Below are 23,390 nucleotides of genomic sequence, written 5' to 3'. Positions count from 1 at the left end.
AGCAGTGTCTTTCCAGATGCTCAGAAATTCTATCTCTCAGTACCCTTTCCGTTACTTTGCCTACCATCGAAGTAAGACTAACTGGCCTGTAATTCCCAGGGTTATCCCTATTCCCTTTCTTGAACAGGGGCACCACATTCGCCGCTCTCCAATCTCCTGGTACCACCCCTGTTGACAATGAGGACGAAAAGATCATTGGCAACGGCTCTGCAATTTCATCTCTTGCTTCCCATAGAATCCTTGGATATATTCCGTCAGGCCCGGTGGACTTGTCTATCCTCAAGTTTTTCAAAATACCCAACACATCTTCCTTCCTAACAAGTATCTCCTCGAGCTTACCAGTCTGTTTCATACTGTCCTCTCCAACAATATGGCCCCTCTCATTTGTCAATACTGAAGAGAAGTACTCGTTCAAGGCCTCTCCTAACTCTTCAAACTCAATACACGATCTCCCGCTACTGTCCTTGATCGTCATTCTCATATTTCTCACATATGGGTAAAAGGCCTTGGGGTTTTCCTTGATTCTACCCGCAAAAGATTTTTCATGCCCTCTCTTAGCTCTCTAATCCCTTTCTTCAGTTCCCTCCTGGCTATCTTGTATCCCTCCAGCACCCTGTCTGAACCTTGTTTCCTCAGCCTTACATAAGTCTCCTTCTTCCTCTTAACAAGACATTCAACCTCTCTTGTCAACCATGGTGCCCTCACTCAACCATCTCTTCCCTGCCTGACAGGGACATACATATCAAGGACACGTAGTATCTGTTCCTTGAACGAGTTCCACATTTCAATTGTGTCCTTCCCTGACAGCCTATGTTCCCAACTTATGCACTTCAGTTCTTGTCTGACAGCATCGTATTTACCCTTCCCCCAATTGTAAACCTATCCCTCTCCAATACTGAAGTGAAAGTCACAGAATTGTGGTCACTATCTCCAAAATGCTCCCCCACTAACAAATCTATCACTTGCCCTGGTTCATTACCAAGTACCAAATCCAATATGGCCTCCCCTCTGGTCGGACAAACTACATACTGTGTTTAAAAAGCTTCCTGGACACACTGCACAAACACCACCCCATCCAAACTATTTGATCTAAAGAGTTTCCACTCAATATTTGGGAAGTTGATGTCACCCATGACTACTACCCTGTGACTTCTGCACCTTTCCAAAATCTGTTCCTCCACATCTCTGCTGCTATTGGGGAGCCAATAGAAAATTCCCAACAAGGTGACTGCTCCTTTCCTATTTCTGACTTCAACCCATACTACCTCAGTAGGCACATCCTCCTCGAACTGCCTTTCTGCAGCTGTTATACTATCTCTAATTAACAATGCAATACCCCCTCCCCACCTCTTACCGCCCTCCCTAATCTTATTGAAACATCAATAACCAGGAACCTCCAACAACCATTTCTGCCTCTCTACTATCCAAGTTTCTGTGATGGCCACCACATCGTAGTCCCAAGTACCGATCCATGCCTTAAGTTCACCCACCTTATTCCTGATGCTTCTTGCATTAAAGTATACACACTTCAACCCATCTCCTTGCCTGCAAGTACTCTCCTTTGTCATTGTTACATTCTCCACTGCCTCACTACATGCTTTGACGTACTGAACGTCGACGACCTTAGTTGCTGGACTACAAATCCAATTCCCATTCCTCAGCCAAATTAATTTAAACCCTCCCAAAGAGTACTAGAAAACCTCCCTCCCAGGATATTGGTGCCCCTCAGGTTCGGATGCAACCCGTCCCACCTTCCCCAGAATGCACTCCAATTATCCAAATACCTGAAGCCCTCCCTCCTACACTGTCCCTGCACCACGTGTTCAACTGCACTCTCCCTATTCCTAGCCTCGCTATTACGTGGCACTGGCAACAAACCAGAGATGACAACTCTGTCTGTCCTGCCTTTTAACTTCCAGCCTAACTCCCTAAACTCGTTTGTTACATCCACACCCCTTTTCCTGCCTACGTCATTGGTACCAATGTGCACCACGACTTTTGGCTGTTCACCCTCCCCCTTAAGGATCCTGAAGGCACAATCAGAGACATCCCTGGCCCTGGCACCTGGTAAGCAACATACCTTCCAGGAGTCTCGCTCGTGACCACAGAATTTCCTATCTATTCCCCTAACCATTGAGTCTCCTGTCACTATTGCTTTTCTATTCTCCCCCTTCCCTTCTGAGCTCCAAGGCCAGACTCAATGCGAGAGACCCCCCCCCCCCCCCCCCCCACCCCAAACAGCATCCAAAACGGTATACTTGTTTTGAAGGGGAATGGCCACGAGGGATCCCTGCACTGTCTGCCCGTTCGTTTTCCTTCCCCTGACTGTAACAATGTTGAGGTTTATTGCAAAAGGACTGGAGTATAAAAGTAGAGAAGTGTTGTTGCAATGGTATAGGGTGTTGATGAGACCACATTTGGAGAATTGTGTCCATTTTTTGTCTCCTTATTTGAGGAAGGATGTGGTGGCATTGGAGGCATTTCAGAGGAGGTTCACCAGATTGATTCTGCGGATGAAAGGGTTGATTTATGAGGTGAGATTAAACAATTTGGGTTTATATTCGCTGGAGTTTAGAAGGATGAGAGCAGAGGTGAGTGAGGCGTATAAAATATTAAAAGGGATTGATGAAGTAAATGTAGATCAAATGTTCCCCCTTGTGGGGCAATCTAGAACAAGGGGTCATGGATATAGGTTGAGAGGGGGTAGATTTAGAACTCAGATGAGGAAGAACTATTTCTCGCAGAAGGTAGTAACTGCCCAAAGTGCAGTGGGATCTGAGTCATTAACTAGTGTCACAACTAGGCTCACAATAACTCTGCAATGAAATTGCTGTGAAAATCCCCTAGTCACCACACCCCGGCGCCTGTTTGGGTACTCCAAGAGAGAATTCAGAATGTCGAATTCACCTAACAAGCATGTCTTTCGGGACTTGTGGGAGGAAACCGGAACACTCAGAGGAAACCCACACAGACACGGAGAACGTGCAGACTCCGCAAAAACAGTGGCCCAAGCCAGGATCGAACCTGTGAAGCAACCGTGCTAAGCACTGTGCTACCGTGCCGTCGAAATAGCTTCAAGACGACGACTGATATATTTCTGATTAAAAAACAGGTTAAAGTGATATGGGCAACACGTTGGGAGGTGGATTTGAGAACAGGAAGAGATCAGCCATGATCTGATTGAATGGCAGAGCAGGCTCGATGGGCTATTGCCTACATCTACTCCTAATTCCTGTGCTCCGTTCCTGCCCCCACCCATCAGTGAAAAGAGTTTCTCCTCATCCATTCTCTCAAAACCCCTCATATTTTGAGGGTCTCTAGGAAATCTCCCCTCAACCTTCTCCACTCAAAGGAGAAACAGCTGAGCTTCTCTAGTCACTCCACATATAAAGCCCCTCATTTATGGTATAACTCTGATACTTGAAGAACTGTATTAAGATCAGATCACAATATAAGGTTTTATCTTAAAGCATTCATGTAAATGACAAGACTGAAGACTAGAAATCACTAAAAATAAGTTTTATTTTTACATGTTTGCAAATGACAAAGCACACGACAGATTGGTAATTAACACTCGTCCATAAGGATCATAGGCATCTCTCTCCATTATTGAGATACAACTGGTTATATAGCATGAGGGACACCAACCCACATTCAGCATGGGACAGGCAAAGGAGTCAAGTCTCCATGTGCGACCAAAACTTTCATAATGCTCAACATACTGTACTATGAAATATCCACTGTCAGGTTATACCAGAAGAAATGTTGAAGGTAAACCAGATGATAGAAAGTACAATAAATGCATTGAACAAAAGCAAACAATTAAAGTATGCACACTCTTAAAAATGCATTACTTAATTATAAATAAGGATAGGGTTAGAATCCAGAAATTTCCCAGTCCCGTCTGTTTGGTATTCAGAAACCAGTTATAATCTCAATGCTAGATCTGCATTAATACAAGTTATTCATGATGTGTGCAAAGTCTGTGCTCGAGTAGACGTGAAAAATTTAATCAGAAGAGAATTTGCTGAGTTATAAAAATACACTATCCAAACACTTAAAATCCTACCTGCATTCGGCTGATTTCAGCAGTAATAATCCACACCTTCAAAATTCCAGTTATTGAAACAGCAACCACTGTATCCTCTGAGAATAGAAAAGGAGCAAATTGATGATTTAATGTGATTAGTTCAGCTATAGGTCATGCATGTTGGTATGATTTGCATGGCACCTTATTTCTACTGCAGAGCTTCCTCTGAACAAGCCCTGTCACAAAATACAAATGAGAGCTCATGCTTCTACATATCATGTCACTTCCTGGAGCAAACTGTCACCAGCAACAAGATAGCCAAACCCATGTTGTTCTGGTTGCAAGCGGATGAGCTTGTAGCTGAAGAGGGGTCACATTTTATCACTGTTGATCTGCGGGATCATGACAATGGAACAAAGTTCTGATTTAGAAAAATTCAATCTCAAAAGCGCGATCTGATGAGTTTATGCAGAAACAATTCTTTCATTGCTATTGCAAATACTCAAATTCCACTGCACAGTATTAGAGAATGTCAACAAAACTGGTTCCACAAAAAAAAGGTGCATTTATGGCCAACACTGGAAAATAATTATCTTTGAACTTGATAGGCCAACCCACCTCATAATGAAAATGCAAAACATTACACTATGTGACAATCCTTGGACCAGCAACGGCGTTGTCCTGAACACGTATGGCAATTAAGCGAATAGGAGCATTGCAGTTGTGTAACTGGATGAGTAATCCAGGTGCCCAGATTAGCAATATGGAGACGCAAGGTCAAATCACATCACGGGAGCTGAGAAATTTAATCTCAGTTGCTAAATAAAATTTGGAATAAAAATCTAATCTTAATAAAGTTGACCATTCAACTACCATTTTGTTGTTAAAAAATCTGCTGTTCTCACTGTGCTGGCCGATGTGACTTCAGACATACAGTGAGACGGTTGAGTTCTGACTGCCCTTGTCAATGACCTAGCAAGTCACTCCATTTATAGAGATGAGTAATAAATGCCGGCTTTGACAGCAGTGTCCATATCTCAGCAATGAACTCAGAATTATGAATGAAATGAAATGAAAATCGCTTATTGTCACGAGTAGGCTTCAATGAAGTTACTGTGAAAAGCCCCTAGTCGCCACATTCCGGCGCCTGTCCGGGGAGGCTGGTACGGGAATCGAACCGTGCTGCTGGCCTGCTTGGTCTGCTTTCAAAGCCAGCGATTTAGCCAAGTGAGCTAAACCAGCCCCAGATGTAGTTAAAGAAATTTTTATAAATTATTTTTTCAGGACAAAAAAAAGCAACAAAATTAGTTCGTCCAAACTCTGACTGTATCTATTAGGATCACCATTTACACAGTTGCCATGAGCACTGTGATTTCACAATTCTCAATAATCATGACAGAATTAGCCCAATCCCCGTAACCCCATATCCCCAACGATCCTTCTGGATACTAAGGGACGATTTAGAATAGCCAATCCATCTAACCTGCACACCTCGAGAAGGGCACCTGGAGCACCCCGAGTAAATCCACGCAGATGTGCAAACTCAGCAGATCTAGTTTGAAATAAAACTTTAGTGTACAAACAGGAACACACTTACTCAGGAATAGTATTTTAATACCTCGGTGTTCAATGTCACCTGCAACATCATTCATTCCTACTTGCAGTCTTTGTGTCCCTTAGAAACCTGGGAATCATAACCTAGAATCTTTACGACATACGCAAACTACTATAATCTCACCCGGGCCATCAGGTCTACTTACCCAGCTTGAAGGAAAGTGACCGGAAACTAATTCAGTGCGACAAGGCATGGTGTCAAACTGGTTTGTTTGACATAATACACAGGAATGAATAGAACAAAGTTTTCACTGTCTGCAACACTTCATAGCTTGCGTCCTTCCCTACAAGTTTTTTTTAAAATCTAACTGTCATGATTCTAAGTGAAAGTTTATTTTCAAGTCATCAAAATCTAAGGTAATTGACCACGTCTTTCATTTTTGCAAGTAATGTGATCATAGAGCCTTCTCTGTTATCTCGCTGGAAGGATGCATCGTGTTCTGCCTTACATCTGTTTATGCCCAAATTATTTTCTTTGAATTTATTTGGCCAATAATGATAATTCCATCAACTGTGAAGACCCACCTTGGGTCACTGTCTGTACGGAGTCGGCACATCCTCCCCGTGTCTACGTGGGTTTCCTCCGGTTTCCTCCAAAAGTCCAAAGATGTGCAGGCTAGGTCAATTGGTCATGCTAAATTGTCCATAGCGTCCAAAGAAAAAAGGTTAGGTGGGGTATGGGGACAGGGTGGAGGTGTACAGATATGGTGGAGGTGTGGGCATAGGTAGGGTGCTCTTTCTTAGGGCCGGTGCAGACTCGATGGACCAAATAGCCTTCTTCTGCACTGTAAATTCATTCATGACATATGACACAATTTTAATGGTGGTCCCCTCCTCAATGTTAAACCTACAGAAACTTGTGCAAATAAATATCTTCGGAGCTAGCCCTTCTCTCTTTGGTCATGAATTAGGATTTCAAATTGCTTTTGTCCTTTAACTGATGGTTGAGTCAAAAATGCAGCATTTTCTATGTAAGAAATATTATAACTGGAGTCATGCTCAGGGAATACCTGTATCAGTAAAACTCAATGTTACACGTTATATTATTTTAAGTTTTATTTCTGCAATCTCTATAATAATTTTGGAACTAAAACAGCTTGAATGGCCAAAGTTTCTTTCTGGGTTGAGTGGGGTACCGTTGCCAAGACGTAGTCTGATAAATTTGACACGTGGAATTTAAATAATGAATGACTTATTAAAATCATCTCTATAACAAATTTTCAAAAGTTCGAATTATAGCTTTGTTATAACTTGTAATAATTATACAAAAGAAAAAATGTCAATGCAGGTTCACAAAATTAAATCCTCACCTTGTGTTCTGAGTGAACGTATAATGCTCACTGAACTAATCCAATCAGGAGAAATCTTGGACACCAAAGAATAAAGGACCTCCAGGCTAATGGCATCAACTACAAGGATTTCTGGGTAATGTCCATAGCACAGTAGTCTTCCTTCACGTTGTGTCCCAATGCTGAACTGATAAAACTATTTTTGATACAATAATAGAATGAGAAAATTAAAAACTACAATTCTATCCCTTTTTGAACCTTCCCAATGTTTTCACCTCACAAATCAGTGCCCCCCTTTCACGTATCATGTTTAGATCTCTCTAATCAGGTATTCACACCACCAGAGACCTAACCTTCTTGTGATTGAGATCCAATGCAGTCTTTGGCATGGTTGACCATGCCACTTCCTCCAACGCATCTCCTTATTGCCTTGTTCAGAAGTACTCACCACTTAGTTCTCTCTCACCAATTGATCACAACCCCATCACCTCCAGCAATTGTTTCTGCTTTCATGTCAATACCATTCTCTCCAGAGTAGTTTTGGGAATGAGCCACACAATCTTGAATCTGTCTTGCAATACAATTACATCATGGCTGATCTATAATCTCATCTCCATTTATCTTTGTTCCATTACGTCTTGAGAATCTTAATTTACAAAATTGAAGCGACGATAGTCTTAAAAATGTCAACTGATACAAGCCTCACAGGAACACAAATTTAATTTTTCTATGACATGTGAAACTTGTGGTGAAATGTTGTGCCTTGTTTTAAAATTCTCATCATCATGTTCAACTCCTTCATGGCTCTGTCTCATCTTACTTCTGTCACTTCCCCAGCCCTACACCACTCCAACTCTGGCCATTTGTGCATCCTTATGTGCTAATATTTGGCATGCTTTTAACCATTTAGGCGCTAAGAAGCTCTTGAATTTCCAATCTAAAATTCTGCACCATTCCATCATCCTCCAACAACTCCCTCAAAACCCATCTCTTTAACCAAATGTAGTTAGTATGAATTTTCAACTGCACAAGCTCCTGTCAAGCACCTTGGGGAGTTTGAAGGTGATTGTTTTGCAGTTCTCCAAAGAACAATGCTTGGCTCCTATTCCAAACCTATGTGTTGCTAACTGGCAATATCATATTCACTACGAGATCGGTATCCACACATACACCAATGACAACAATCTCTACCTTGCCCTCAGCATTCTCAAATCCTTCATTGCCCGTCCTCTCAGGCTGTTTTATCCACATCCAGATATCTTTGGCCTCCGCTTAAAACACCACACTCCTGCCACTAATTACGACTACCTCCCAATGGACTATCTCAGAGAGAATAACGTTGTTCCCAAACTCAGTGTCCACTTGATTCCTGTTGTAGTCTAGAAACACTACCTATTTCCACCTGCATAATATCGCACATTTCCACCTGTGCTTGTCCAGTTGCTGTCAAAATTCTGATCCATGCTTTTGTCGCCTCCAGACAACTACTTCAATGCATCCCTTGCAGCCCACCCCAATCAGCCACAATCTAACTCCACCTGTTATTCTAACCCATTATGGGCTGAATGACCACCTCTGCCAAAATGACTCTCTGATTCAAGCCCCACTTGAACATTGCACCTACTTGCTTACATGCATTTGCAAATCTTTCTGCTGGCCAGCAAATTTTAATTACTTCAAACATAGCAATATTTACATTTTCAACATGTTACAAAATACTCTGCCTAAGACAATCAAGTGCACAGGTGGTCCAAGGAATTACACCAAAATTATAGCAAGAAGTCTTAAAACACCAGAGTAAAGTCCAACAGGTTTGTTTTGAATGACTAGCTTTCAAAGCGAAGCTCCTTCCTCAGGTGAAAAAAAGGTGGGTTCCAAAAACACATATATAGACAAATTCAATAATGTAAGACGATACTTTAAATGCGAGTCATTGCAGGTAAGTTGTTCGCAGCAAACTACCTAGCCTTCAGGAGAACAGCGACCACACCACCACACAACCCTGCCATGGCAACCTCTGCAATACGTGCCAGCTCATCGACATGGGTACCACCATTACACGCGAGAACACCACCCATCAGGTAAGCAGTACATACTCGTGCAACTCGGCCAACCTCATACATTGCAGGAAAGTATGTCCCGAGGCGTAATACATTGGCAAGACCACGCAGATGCTACAACAACGGATGAACGGACATCGCGCGTCAATCACCAGGCAGGAATGTTCCCTTCCAGTCAGGGAACCTGTTCAGGAGTCAAGGGCATCAGCCTCTGATCTTCTGGTAAGCGTTCTTCAAGGCAGCCTTCAGGACACGCGACAACGCAGAATCGACGAGCAGAAACTGATAGCACACATGAGTACGGCTTCAACCGGGAGCTTGGATTCATGTTGCATTACATTCACCCCCCACTATCTGGCCTGGGCTTGCAAAATCCTACCAACTGTTCTGGCCAGACAATTCACACCTCTTTAACCTGTGATTATCCCTCTCTCCAGTCGCTCCGTCTGGACCTCGAAAGACTTAATTACATGCAAAGATTCACATTCAAAGTATCGATTTGCATCACTGACTTTGTCTATATGTGTGTTTCTGAAACCCACCTCTTCATTCACCCGAGAAAGGAGCTGCGCTCCAAAAGCTAGTGATTCGAAACAAACGTGTTAGACTTTAACCTGGTGTTATAAGACTTCTTACTGTGCCCACTACGTCCAATGCCGGCATCTCCACATCATGACTAAAATTATACACGTGATAAACCTAGCTATGTGAGAGAATGTCCTTGAGCAATTTACATAGGTGGCACGATATCACAGTGGTCAGCACTGTTGCTTCACAGCGCCAGGGTCCCGGGTTCAATTCCCACTTGGGTCACTGTCTGCGCGGAGTCTGCACGTTCTCCCAGTGTCTGCGTGGGTTTCCTCCGGGTGCTCCGGTTTCCTCCCACAAGTCCCGAAAGACGTGCTTGTTAGGTGAATTGAATATTCTAAATTCTCCCTCTGTGTACCGAACATGCGCCAAGTGTGGCGACTAGGGGGTTTTCACAGTAACTTCATTGCAGTGTTAATGTAAGACTACTTGTGACACTATATAATAAAGATTAAAATATACAAGGCCGGAATTGCAAAGTAATGCAATTAATTTTGCATAATGGGAGAGTGGTTCTGCTTCATGGCAAAACAAAACACAGAAACAGGGGACAACTATTTCATATTCCAGAATTTAAAAAAAGTTTATAAGGGTTCCAGCAATTTCACGTATACTCACTTGTATACCAGTATGAGTGCATGCCAGTTTAGTAAATTCGATGCATCTTCCATCATTCACATCCCAAAGACACATCTCTCTGCAAGAAATTTTTTGTATGAGCAATATATTTAGATCATGCTGTAGATTTAATTAAGTATCTTTTAGCATAAACACAAACTATGTCTTGAATAATATCTTGAATAACTCAGGAGATCCATCCAATAAACGTTGGGAGTTAATTCAATCGACTGAAGTTTCCAAGACAAAGTCAAAGTCTCCATATTCAACTAAGCACAGGCATGGGGGTGAACGGACTGAGGTTTACAAAATGATGAAGGGATTGTGCTTATGTAGACAAATTATTTCAACCAAACTGGTTTGGGAAGTTCCAGGGGTCACACTCTCAATTTATGCAGAATTAGACTGAATGTTAAGAGGTTCTTCCCAACCTACCCCAAGCAGAAAATAGTGAATCTGTGTAATAGATTCCGGTTTCGTGAGGTGAACACTGATTTACTAAATTCCTTCAAGCAAGAGCTTTCTCACCACAGCACTGCAGGCAAATTGCCTGCAGCAGAGATCTCCCCACACAAAAAGCTATGCACTTCGTAATGTTAATCAGGCCTAGAGAGATTTCCTGGATTATTTTTCGAACTAGTACAAGTTGTAAAAACATTCTCCAGCTATCTCCCCCTAATTGGACTGTTTTCCACCACTCCCAGGAGATAACAAGTCTTCCAAATGGGGTGAAGAGTGCATATGGTGTACTGCCCAGGGGGCACAGCTGTTTGGCCAGAGCATGTGAACTAATGATTTCTTCGAAAATGTGAAAAGGCTATTACATTGTCATCTGTTTCTTTTACGGGGTTCAACCAGCTTATCATAACACTCAATTATGCCTCCAAAAATGCACCTAATAGTTTTGCTGAAGAAAAAAAGTGACATGTTGAAGCTTTCCGTTTAACACTCATCAGGACACTTCGCAAGAATACCAGTATAAGGCGAAAACAACAATTTATACTGGAAAACAATGAAATTAAAAATGAAATGAAATGAAATGAAAATCGCTTATTGTCACGAGTAGGCTTCAATGAAGTTACTGTGAAAAGCCCCTAGTCGCCACATTCTGACGCCTGTCCGGGGAGGCTGGTACAGGAATCGAACCGTGCTGCTGGCCTGCTTTGGTCTGCTTTAAAAGCCAGCAATTTAGCTCAGTGAGCTAAATCAGCCCCTTGATGAACAATCAAGGTCAAGCTGCCTGGTTTAAATCTCAAACGAGGCTTGGCAGTTTTTGGTCAGTCAGCAGCAACTTGTGCATTCTCCATGGCAACACAACAAGGCCACTTGTCAACCAATCAGCACTCTCTTCTCATGCAGTATCAACTGCTTTCCCCCCATGACTGGTATTCTTCAAAATGTCCTCATGAATAAAAGACAAAAAGCTTGACACGTCTCTTTTCCCAGCAACACTCAAGTCCAGTACTACTAAACAGCTCTACATCCAATGACACAGTCATTTACACCTCACTGGCCTTATTTGATAACCGACCACATGTCAACACTATTCTTTGGTTTGAAAAAGCGGCATCTGGCTTTTCGTTACTGCTAACTTATCAATTTTTAAGACTCATTTTATCTGGTCAAAAACCTTGGCCATGGTGAACATTTGTCTGGATCAGTTCCATCAGTTCCTTCATAATCTTGAAAATTTTTATCACGTTACCTTCGATTCCCTTTTCCAAACAGAACAAATTCAATTTCCTTAATCCTATCACTTGAGCTCCTGAATCCCAGAATTATGTTAGTTATTCACCTCTACTCTCTCGAGGGCAAAAATATTATTCTACGGTTAGGAATTAAACCCCATTTAGAAATATTAAAATCAACACAGACAGCAATTGTAGGTGTCAAGATTGTGTTGGTCACAGTCTTTCTACAGAAACACCAGCTCTGTCAATTAGCTCTCTATCTTTTTGTTACCAGGGCTGAAAAAATTTAATTTCACTGCAGCGTGGCATTGTGCCAATAATCTTTCATCCCAAAAATACTGCTGGATGTTTCTTGCGACAGGAGTTCATATCGACTGATTTTTGAAAATATTTGATCTGAGCACTGTGGAACCAAGATTAAGCAGCATGTGGTATTATCATGGATGTAAGAACTGCAAGGGTTAATGAAATGTCTAGATCAGCCCCCAGAGGGAGCTAGAGTTACAAGTATATAAGACATTGATGTGTGGGAGGAGAGAAGTGGAGTTAGCTAGAGTACAGACTGAAGGAAAGATAGTGTGAGTGAGAGCAGATCATAGTTTAAAATAGTGTAGAGATTAGTTGTAGATAAGTGTACATAGAACATACAATGCAGGAGACCATTCGGCCCATCGAGTCTGCACCGACCCACTTAAGCCCTCACTGCCACCCGATTCCCACAACCCAATAACCCCTCCTAACCTTTTTGGTCACTAAGGGCAATTTATCATGGTCAATCCACCTAACCTGAATGTCTTTGGACCATGGGAGGACACTGGAGCACCCGGAGGAAACCTACATGGGGAGAACATGCAGACTCCGCACAGACAGTGACCCAGCAGGGAATCGAACCTGGGACTCTTGGACCCACAAAGCAGCATGGACAGAATCATCGCGCTCCTGAAAGAGTTTGGAGCCTTCTCAGGCTACAAACTCAACATGAGCAAAAGCGAGATCTTCCCAGTACACCCGCAGGGGTGGGGCAGCACTAAAGGGGCTGCCGTTCAAACAAGCCCGACACAAATTCCGCTACCTGGGGATCCAAATAGCCCATGACTGGAAAGGGATCCACAAATGGAACCTCACCAGCCTGACGGAGGAAGTAAAAAAGGACCTGCAAAGATGGAATACACTCCCACTCTCCCTCGCGGGGAGAGTCCAGACGATCAAAATGAACGTACTGCCCAGGTTCCTCTTCCTGTTTAGATCCATTCCGATCTACATCCCCAAGGCCTTTTTCAAAGTGCTGGACAAACTTATCATAGCGTTCGTATGGGGGGGGGGGGGGGGGGGGGGGGGGGGGGGGGGGGTAAAAATGCTAGGATCCCAAAGAAGGTCCTACAAAAAACAAAATCCAGGGGGGGACTAGCCCTCCCAAATCTACAATTCTACCACTGGGCGGCAACAGCCGAGCGAGTAAGGGGATGGATCCAGAAGCCGAGTGGGTGCGTGTGGAGGAGGCCTCCTGCATGGGGACCTCCCTCCGGGCCCTCGCCACGGCAGCACTCCCATCCCCACCCAAAAAACACTCCAACAGCCCAGTGGTGACAGCCACCCTCCAATCCTGGAACCAACTGCGGCAGCAATTTAGCCTGACCAAAATGTCCGACAAGGCTCCCATCTGCAACAACCATAGGTTCACACCAGCACTGACTGACGCCACCTTCAAAAGGTGGAGGCAGGACGGGGGGACACCGACAGTCAGGGACCTATACATGGACGACAGGATCACAACACTGGACGAACTGACAGGGAAATTTCGGCTAGCTGGGGGGGGGGAACGAGCTACGGTACCTGCAGCTCAAAAACTTCCTACGAAAGGAGACAAGGACGTACCCACAACCGCCACGACAGACACTACTGGAAGACCTACTGGACGCAAGTATCCTAGAGAAAGGGAACTGTAGCGACATGTATGACCGACTGGTAGAAAGGGACGACACCGTACTGGACGCAACAAGAATGAAATGGAAGGACGACCTAGGGATTGAGATAGGGTGGGGACTCTGGAGTGAAGCACTGCATAGGGTCAACTCCACCTCCACGTGCGCAAGGCTCAGCCTGACGCAACTAAAAGTGGTACATAGAGCCCACTTAACAAGAAACCGTATGAGTAGGTTCTTCCCGGAGGTGGAGGACAGATGCGAACGGTGCCAAAGAGGCCCGGCCAACCACGCCCACATGTTCTGGTCTTGCCCCAGACTTGTGGAGTACTGGACAGCCTTCTTCGAGGCTATGTCCAAAGTGGTGGGGGTGAGGGTGGAGCCATGCCTGATAGTGGCGGTCTTCGGGGTTTCAGACCAGCCAGATCTATTCCTGGGGAGGGCGGACGCCCTTGCCCTTGCCTCCCTGATCGCCCGCCGTAGAATCCTGTTTGGCTGGCGGTCAGCAGCACCGCCCAGAGCTGCAGACTGGCTGTCCGACCTCTCGGAATCTCTCCAAATGGAGAAAATCAAATTCGCCATCCGAGGGTCGGACGACGGCTTCCACAGAACGTGGGAGCCATTCATGCAATTGTTCCGGGACCTGTTTGTGGCCAACGTACAAGAGGAAGAATAGTCGGGTGGCCAAGAATAAGGGGAAAATGGACGGGAATCGGGGGGGGGGGGGGGGGGGGGGGGGGGGTGTAAGCCAGCTAAAGGGGGCGGCCACAGTTGTTATTACAAAGATGCTTACCTGTAAATATACATGTTAATTTTGCATGTTTTTTTTCTCTCTAATAATTTGTTATTTGTTCAATATAAAATATGAAAACTCAATAAAAAAAACATTAAAAAAAAACTATTATTTAGGAATCCAAATTAGTAGTGTTAATAAATGTACAGCTTTGTTGAAGTTAAAGCTTTTTTGTGGTCTTTGGAAACACCACGCCAACCATCCTGAATTTAGCAACACAAAGAACACCACACAGCACTAACGTTATCATAAGACTTGAAGATGTAGGAGCAAAAGTAGGTGATTCGGCCCATCAAATTTGCTTTACTATTCAATGACATTATGGCTGATCTGATATAATCGTCAGCTCAACTTTCCCACCTTATCCCCTTAAGCCTCGATTCCCTTACTGAAATATCGCTAGCGTCATAATTTGAAGTGTGCAAACATGTGATGGGCAAAAAGAAGTTAAGGGCATGTCAAAATCAACCAGCTTCCACATGAACAAACTTTAAACCATCATAGAACCTGCATATTTCCTCTAAAGCATGTCATTTCTCCAGAGAGTCATCTTTTCAGGATCTTGAACATTTTTCAACAGTATGTGTCCATTTTCCTGTGTTTCCCTTCCCCATTTTGACTTCTATTAAATAATCATTGTATGTTTTGTCACAGTATGAACATTTTTACCATTATCGCATACTTCCTTAAGAATGCTGAACTACTTATTGGGATTAAAGACTGCATTTCCTAATGGAATTGCGACTACTTTAACAAACTGTGGAGTTCCCATTTTTCAATCATACTCACCCACTTTCAGAAGCACTGACGACATACTGTTTCTCACTGCTGGCATTAGCTTTAGAAAGGCAAGTGATGGATGATGTGTGGCCAAACAGTAAAGCCCTAGGAATGATCTGTTTATACACAGGAGCATAAAAATACAATAAGTGGTTAGTGCATGAATTCAGCAGCAAATGGGCTTTTCCTACGTACAGCCAGGTTTTGGGTGGCCATTCATCCTATTAACAGTCAACGTGTTTGACAGTAAAGTTTTGAGTGTACAAGATAATAATAAAGTAAGTAAAATAATTTAGGTTGGGCTTGTAATAAGCTGGAGCTGTTTTCCCAAACTGAGTGTTTCGTTTCTGTGAATTAAGCTTCAACTACTATGGGTTTCATATTAAACAAAGAAACAAACAGATTCCTCCCCATGCTTTCACTTTCATAAATGGCAACCAGAATAAATTTACGGAAAATGAGCATTTATTATACCTTCTCTGAGTTCATTACTTTCTTGAAAAAAAAGAGTAAAACCATATAAACAAATTGGACAAAAACACCTAGAAATTGTTTTTCAGGGTTGAGAAATTTGCCTCATTGTGTCTCAACCAAAACAATTTGCACTTCAACAAAATATTTGCACAATGAACAGAAGAAAAAAAGAAGAAAGTTGGAGCTGAGGCAAAGTGGAGAACGGTGAGTGGAAGATGCGGATGGCGCGGCAGCAGGATGGGGAGGCAGCTGGGGGAGAGAAAAGAGGGAGTTAGCTGGAGAAAAAGAGAGGGGAGGAAAGGGCAGGTGGGGGCAGAGAGGGAGGGAGGTAAGAGGGAGGGAGGGAGGTAAGAGGGAGGGAGGGAGGTAAGAGGGAGGGAGGGAGGTAAGAGGGAGGGAGGGAGGTAAGAGGGAGGGAGGGAGGCAAGACGGAGGGAGGGAGGCAAGAGGGAGGGAGGGAGGCAAGAGGGAGGGAGGGAGGAAGAGGGGGGGTGGAAGAGGGGGGGGTGGAAGAGGGGGGGGTGGAAGAGGGGGGGTGGAAGAGGGGGGGGTGGAAGAGGGGGGGGTGGAAGAGGGGGGGGTGGAAGAGGGGGGGGTGGAAGAGGGGGGGGTGGAAGAGGGGGGGGTGGAAGAGGGGGGGGTGGAAGAGGGGGGGTGGAAGAGGGGGGGGTGGAAGAGGGGGGGTGGAAGAGGGGGGGTGGAAGAGGGGGGGTGGAAGAGGGGGGGTGGAAGAGGGAGGGTGGAAGAGGGGGGGGGGAAGAGGGGGGGTGGAAGAGGGGGGGTGGAAGAGGGGGGGGGGAAGAGGGGGGGTGGAAGAGGGGGGGTGGAAGAGGGGGGGTGGAAGAGGGGGGGTGGAAGAGGGGGGGTGGAAGAGGGGGGTGGAAGAGGGGGGTGGAAGAGGGGGGTGGAAGAGGGGGGTGGAAGAGGGGGGTGGAAGAGGGGGGGGGAAGAGGGGGGTGGAAGAGGGGGGTGGAAGAGGGGGGTGGAAGAGGGGGGTGGAAGAGGGGGGGAAGAGGGGGGAAGAGGGGGAAGAGGGGGGAAGAGGGAAGGGGAAGAGGGGGGAAGAGGGGGGGAAGAGGAGGGAGGGAAGAGTGAGGGGGAGCGGGGCGGCGGGGGAGCGAGGCGGGGAGCGAGGCGGGGAGCGAGGCGGGGAGCGAGGCGGGGAGCGAGGCGGGGAGCGAGGCGGGGAGCGAGGCGGGGAGCGAGGCGGGGCAGCACGGGGGAGCGGGGGAGCAGGGGAAAGGGGAAAGGGGAAGGGGAAGGGGAAGGGGAAAGGGGAGAAGGGGAGGGGGGAAGGGGAGGGGGGAAGGGGAGGGGGGAAGGGGAGGGGGGAAGGGGGGAAGGGGAGGGGGAAGGGGAAGGGGAGGGGGAAGGGGAGGGGGGGAAGGGGAGGGGGGAAGGGGAGGGGGGAGTGGGGAAGGGGAGGGGAGGGGGAAGGGGAGGGGAAGGGGAGGGGAGGGGGAAGGGGAGGGGAGGGGAGGGGAGGGGGGAAGGGGAGGGGGAGGGGGAAGGGGAGGGGAGGGGGGAAGGGGAGGGGGAAGGGGAGGGGGAAGGGGAGGGGGAAGGGGAGGGGGAAGGGGAGGGGGAGGGGGAGGGGGAGGGGAAGGGGAGGGGGAAGGGGAGGGGGAAGGGGAGGGGGAAGGGGAGGGGGAAGGGGAGGGGGAAGGGGAGGGGGAAGGGGAGGGGGAAGGGGAGGGGGAAGGGGAGGGGAAGGGGAGGGGGAAGGGGAGGGGGAAGGGAGGGGGAAGGGGAGGGGGAAGGGGAGGGGGGGAAGGGGAGGGGGGGAAGGGGAGGGGGGGAAGGGGAGGGGAGGGGGGGAGGGGAGGGGAGGGGGGGAGGGGAGGGGGGAGGGGGGAAGGGGAGGGGGGGAAGGGGAGGGGAGGGGGGAAGGGGAGGGAGGGGGGAAGGGGAGGGGAGGGGGGAAGGGGAGGGGAGGGGAGCAGAGTGGGGGTGGGGAGCAGAGTGGGGTGGGGGAGCAGAGTGGGGGTGGGGGAGCAGAGTGGGGTGTGGGGGAGCAGAGGGGGTGGGGGAGCAGAGTGGGGGTGGGGGAGCAGAGTGGGGGTGGGGGAGCAGAGTGGGGGTGGGGAGCAGAGTGGGGGTGGGGGAGCAGAGTGGGGGTGGGGGAGCAGAGTGGGGGTGGGGGAGCAGAGTGGGGGTGGGGGAGCAGAGTGGGGGTGGGGGAGCAGAGTGGGAGTGGGGGAGCAGAGTGGGGGAGGGGGAGCAGAGTGGGGGAGGGGGAGCAGAGTGGGGGAGGGGGAGCAGAGTGGGGGAGGGGGAGCAGAGTGGGGGAGGGGGAGCAGAGTGGGGGAGGGGGAGCAGAGTGGGGGAGGGGGAGCAGAGTGGGGGAGGGGGAGCAGAGTGGGGGAGGGGGAGCAGAGTGGGGGAGGGGGAGCAGAGTGGGGGAGGGGGAGCAGAGTGGGGAGGGGGAGCAGAGTGGGGGAGGGGGAGCAGAGTGGGGGAGGGGGAGCAGAGTGGGGGAGGGGAGCAGAGTGGGGGAGGGGGAGCAGAGTGGGGGAGGGGGAGCAGAGTGGGGGAGGGGGAGCAGAGTGGGGGAGGGGGAGCAGAGTGGGGGAGGGGGAGCAGAGTGGGGGAGGGGAGCAGAGTGGGGGAGGGGAGCAGAGTGGGGGAGGGGAGCAGAGTGGGGGGGGGGGAGCAGAGTGGGGGAGGGGGAGCAGAGTGGGGGAGGGGGAGCAGAGTGGGGGAGGGGGAGCAGAGTGGGGGAGGGGGAGCAGAGTGGGGGAGGGGGAGCAGAGTGGGGGAGGGGGAGCAGAGTGGGGGAGGGGGAGCAGAGTGGGGGAGGGGGAGCAGAGTGGGGGAGGGGGAGCAGAGTGGGGGAGGGGGAGCAGAGTGGGGGAGGGGGAGCAGAGTGGGGGAGGGGGAGCAGAGTGGGGGAGGGGGAGCAGAGTGGGGGAGGGGGAGCAGAGTGGGGGAGGGGGAGCAGAGTGGGGGAGGGGGAGCAGAGTGGGGGAGGGGGAGCAGAGTGGGGGAGGGGGAGCAGAGTGGGGGAGGGGGAGCAGAGTGGGGGAGGGGGAGCAGAGTGGGGGAGGGGGAGCAGAGTGGGGGAGGGGGAGCAGAGTGGGGGAGGGGGAGCAGAGTGGGGGAGGGGGAGCAGAGTGGGGGAGGGGGAGCAGAGTGGGGGAGGGGAGCAGAGTGGGGGAGGGGGAGCAGAGTGGGGGAGGGGAGAGGGCAGAGTGGGGGAGGGGAGCAGAGTGGGGGAGGGGAGCAGAGTGGGGGAGGGCAGAGTGGGGGGGGGGGAGCAGAGTGGGGGAGGGGGGCAGAGTGGGGGAGGGGGAGCAGAGTGGGGGAGGGGGAGCAGAGTGGGGGAGGGGGAGCAGAGTGGGGGGGGAGCAGAGTGGGGGTGGGGGAGCAGAGTGGGGGTGGGGGAGCAGAGTGGGGGTGGGGGAGCAGAGTGGGGGTGGGGGAGCAGAGTGGGGGTGGGGGAGCAGAGTGGGGGTGGGGGAGCAGAGTGGGGGTGGGGGAGCAGAGTGGGGGTGGGGGAGCAGAGTGGGGGTGGGGGAGCAGAGTGGGGGTGGGGGAGCAGAGTGGGGGTGGGGGAGCAGAGTGGGGGTGGGGGAGCAGAGTGGGGGTGGGGGAGCAGAGTGGGGTGGGGGAGCAGAGTGGGGGCGGGGGAAGGGGAGCAGAGTGGGGGCGGGGGAAGGGGAGCAGAGTGGGGGGGGGGGAAGGGGAGCAGAGTGGGGGCGGGGGAAGGGGAGCAGAGTGGGGGCGGGGGAAGGGGAGCAGAGTGGGGGCGGGGGAAGGGGAGCAGAGTGGGGGCGGGGGAAGGGGAGCAGAGTGGGGGCGGGGGAAGGGGAGCAGAGTGGGGGCGGGGGAAGGGGAGCAGAGTGGGGGCGGGGGTGGGGGAGCAGAGCGGGGGAGGGGGAGCAGAGCGGGGGAGGGGGAGCAGAGCGGGGGAGGGGGAGCAGAGCGGGGGAGGGGGAGCAGAGCGGGGGAGGGGGAGCAGAGCGGGGGAGGGGGAGCAGAGCGGGGGAGGGGGAGCAGAGTGGGGGAGGGGGAGCAGAGTGGGGGAGGGGGAGCAGAGTGGGGGAGCAAAGTGGAGGTGGGCGAGCAAAGTGGAGGAGGGGGAGCAATTCCAATTTCTTACACTCAAAACCCAAAGGAAGGGTCAAACTGATATTTTTAAAAATTGAGAGAAAAGCAGAGCGGTCATTTGTCTCTTAATTCTAATATTTTTGAATCAATGGTTTGATTTTGAATGACAAAAAAGTGAGGTGGGGAGGATCTCCCAAGGGCAGGGGGGACTATGGACTGGAATCATGCATGGAGCATTAAAAGTGAGTTGATGAACAGCAAACCAAGGAGGACAAGGGAAGATATGATGTTGAGCACTTAAAAAGGTCTATATTTAATCCCATATATCACCATTCCAAATACAATCATTTGGGCTGCATGATGGCACAGTGGTTAGCACTGCTACCTCACAGAGCCAGAGATTCAGTAGATTGACTCCAGAGTTGAGGAGAATGGCTTAAGAGGCGAGACTGAGTAGACTGGAATTATACTCATTGGAATTTAGAAGAATGAGGGGGGATCTTATAGAAACATATAAAATTATGAAGGGAATGGATAGGATAGAAGCAGGGAGGTTGTTTCCACTGGCGGGTGAAAGCAGAACTGGAGGGCACAGCCTCAAATTAGGGGGGAGCAGATTTAGGACCAAGTTGAGGACAAACGTCTTTCACCCAAAGGGTTCTAAATCTGTGGAATTCCCTGCCCAGTGAAGCAGTTGAGGCTATCTCGTTAAATGTTTTCAAGGCAAAGATAGATTTTTTTTTTAAATTTAGAGTACCCAATTATTTTTTTCCAATTAAGGGGCAATTTAGCTTGGCCAATCCACCTACTCTGCACATCTTTGGGTTGTGGGGGTGAAACCCACGCAGATACGGGGAGAATGTGCAAACTGCACACGGACAGTGACCCAGAGCCGGATTCGAACCTGGGACCTCGGCGCCATGAGGCAGCAGGGCTAACCCACTGCGCCACTGTGCTGCCCCAAAGATAGATTTTTGAACAGTAAAGGAAATAAGGGTTATGATGAATGGGCGGGTAAGTGGAGCGGAGTCCACAAAAAGGTCAGCCAAGATCTTATTGAATGGCGGAGCAGACTCGTGGGACCAGTTGGCCTACTCCTGCTTCTTATGTTCTTATAAACCCGGGTTCCATTTTGACCTTGGTTTCTGTCTGCATGGAAGTTGGTATTTTCTCCCTGTGTCTGTATGGGTTTCCTATGGGTGTTCCGGTGTCCTTCCACAGTCCAAAGATGCACAGGTTAGGTTAGTTGGCTCTGCTAAATTGGTTCTAGGTGAGGTTACAGAGATAATGTGGTGTTTGGGCCTAAGTAGGCTGCTCTTTCAGAGAGCTGGTACAGACCCGATGGGCCGAATGGCCTCCTACTGACTATTGTGCATCACTGCACCCACTACCTGAAAAGAACAGAAAGAGCAGGGAAGGAGACAGGGAGATTTTAAAAAAAGAAAGCAGGACTAAGCAGAGAGAAGAGAGAAAGAGCAGATAAAGGGATAGGTATAAACGAAGAGCAGACAGAAACAAACATTAACACGAAATGACAATTATTTAGCTCAATGTGCACGGCAATGTAGCACAGTGGTTAGCACAGTTGCTTGACAGCTCCAGGGTCCCAGGTTCGATTACCGGCTTGGGTCACTGTTTGTGCAGAGTCTGCATGTTCTTCCCGTGTCTGCGTGGGTTTCCTCCAGGTGCTCTGGTTTCCTCCCACAGTTGAAAGATATACAAGTTAGGTGGATTGGCCATGCTAAATTGCCCTTAGTGTCCAAAAAGGTTAAATGGGGTTACGGGGATAGGGTGGAGATATGGGCTTGGAGAGGGTGATCTTTCGATAGGCTGAATGGCTTCCTTCTGCACTGTAAATTCCATGATCTATGCCACACAAAATCAGATCAGAGTGTTACAGCACAGAAAAGCCCTTTAGCCCATTGAGACTGCACCAATCAAAAACAACCTAACTATTCTAATCTCATTTCCGTGCACTTGGCGCACAGCCTTGTATGCCTTGGAATTGCAAATGCACATCTAAATAATTTTTCAATGTTAGGAGTATCTCTGCCTCCACTACCCTTTCAGGCAGCAAGTTACAAACTCCCACCACCCTCCGGTAAAAAGCTTTTTCCTCACATCCCTTCTAAAACTTCTGTCCCTTGCCTCCTGGTCATTAATCCCTCCAGCAAGTGGAAGATTTTCTTCCTGTCTACTCTATCTATGTCCCTCATAATTTTATACATCTCAATCATATCCCCCCTCAGTCTCCTCTGCTCCAGTTAAACAATCCAAGTCGATCCAATCTCTCTTCATAACTAAAACTCTCAAGGCCCAGACAGCATCCTAGTAAATCTCCTCTGCACCCTTGCAAGTACCATCACATTCCTCCTACAATGCGGAGTCCAGAACTGCAGACAATAAGCAATTATTATTATTATTATATAGTCCCAGCATAACCTCCCTGCTCTCAAACTCAATGCTTTGGCTAATAAAGGACAGTATACCATATGTCTTCTTAACCACTGTATCCACCTGCCCTGCTACGTTAAGCGTACATGCAGACCAAGGTCCCTCTGATCCTCGGTGCATCCCAGGGTCCTGCCTTTTATCATGCATTTCCTTGCCTTATTTGTCCTCATCTCACTTATTCTGATTGTATTCCATTTACCACTGATCAGCATATCCATATCCTCCTGTAATGGAAGTCTATCCTCCTCACTCTTTACCACTTCACCAATTTTCGAATCATCTGCAAACTTACTGATCAACCCTCCTACATTCATATGTAAATCATTTATATAAACCACAAACAGCAAAGGTCTCAACACTGATCCCTGCAGGACCCTCCTGGACACGTACTTCCAGTCAGAAAAACATCCCTCGACTGTCACCCTTTGCTTCCTGTCACTCAGCCAATTCTGGATCCAAATTGCCAAATTTCCCATGGATCCCATGGGCTCTTACCTTCACCATCGGTCTCCCATGTGGGACCTTAACAAAAGTCTTGCTGAAGTCCAAGTAGACGACGCCAAATGCATTTTCCTCATTTACACACCTGGTCACCTCTTTGAAATCTATGATCAAGTTGGTCAGACAGGACCTCTCCTCAACATAACCTTGCTGCATGTTCTTGATTAATCCCTGCCTCCCCAACTGCAGATTAATTTGGTTCCTCAGAATTGCTTCCAATAGTTTCCCCACCACTGAGGTTAGATTGACTGGTCTGTAGTTTCTCGGTTTATCCCTTCCTCCCTTCTTGAATAATGGTACCACATTGGCCATCCTCCAGATCTCCAACACCTCTCCTGTGGCCAGAGAGGCTCCCTCAACAGCCTGGGATATGTCTCATCTGGCCCCGGAGACTTATCTACCTTTAAGGCTGCAAGACCACTCAGAAGCTCCTCTCTGTCTATGTTAATCTCTTCAATATTATTACAGTCCTTCACCCTGATTTCCAGACCCACAATGTCCCTTTCATGAGTGAACACGGACACAG

At 48.5% G+C, this 23,390-nt stretch overlaps 1 protein-coding gene across 6 annotated transcripts in view; it reads right to left on the bottom strand.

The window, feature by feature from the left end:
• Positions 1-23,390, bottom strand: part of LOC119962662 (WD repeat-containing protein 7) — an 869,538-nt gene that overhangs the window by 775,996 nt on the left and 70,152 nt on the right. For all 6 annotated transcript variants that reach the window (XM_038790561.1, XM_038790562.1, XM_038790559.1 and 3 more), the window contains 4 exons: positions 15,395-15,501; positions 10,200-10,278; positions 6,955-7,129; positions 4,070-4,146 (listed from right to left, as the gene is read on the bottom strand). In XM_038790561.1, the coding sequence (XP_038646489.1) occupies positions 4,070-4,146; positions 6,955-7,129; positions 10,200-10,278; positions 15,395-15,501 (438 nt within the window). The remainder of the gene's footprint in view (positions 1-4,069; positions 4,147-6,954; positions 7,130-10,199; positions 10,279-15,394; positions 15,502-23,390) is intronic.

This window comes from Scyliorhinus canicula, chromosome 3, assembly GCF_902713615.1.
Source record: "Scyliorhinus canicula chromosome 3, sScyCan1.1, whole genome shotgun sequence".
In the NCBI taxonomy this organism is placed as follows: domain Eukaryota; kingdom Metazoa; phylum Chordata; class Chondrichthyes; order Carcharhiniformes; family Scyliorhinidae; genus Scyliorhinus; species Scyliorhinus canicula.
The sequence above is the reverse complement of the archived record's forward strand: the minus strand, read 5'-3'. Positions and strand labels throughout refer to the sequence as shown.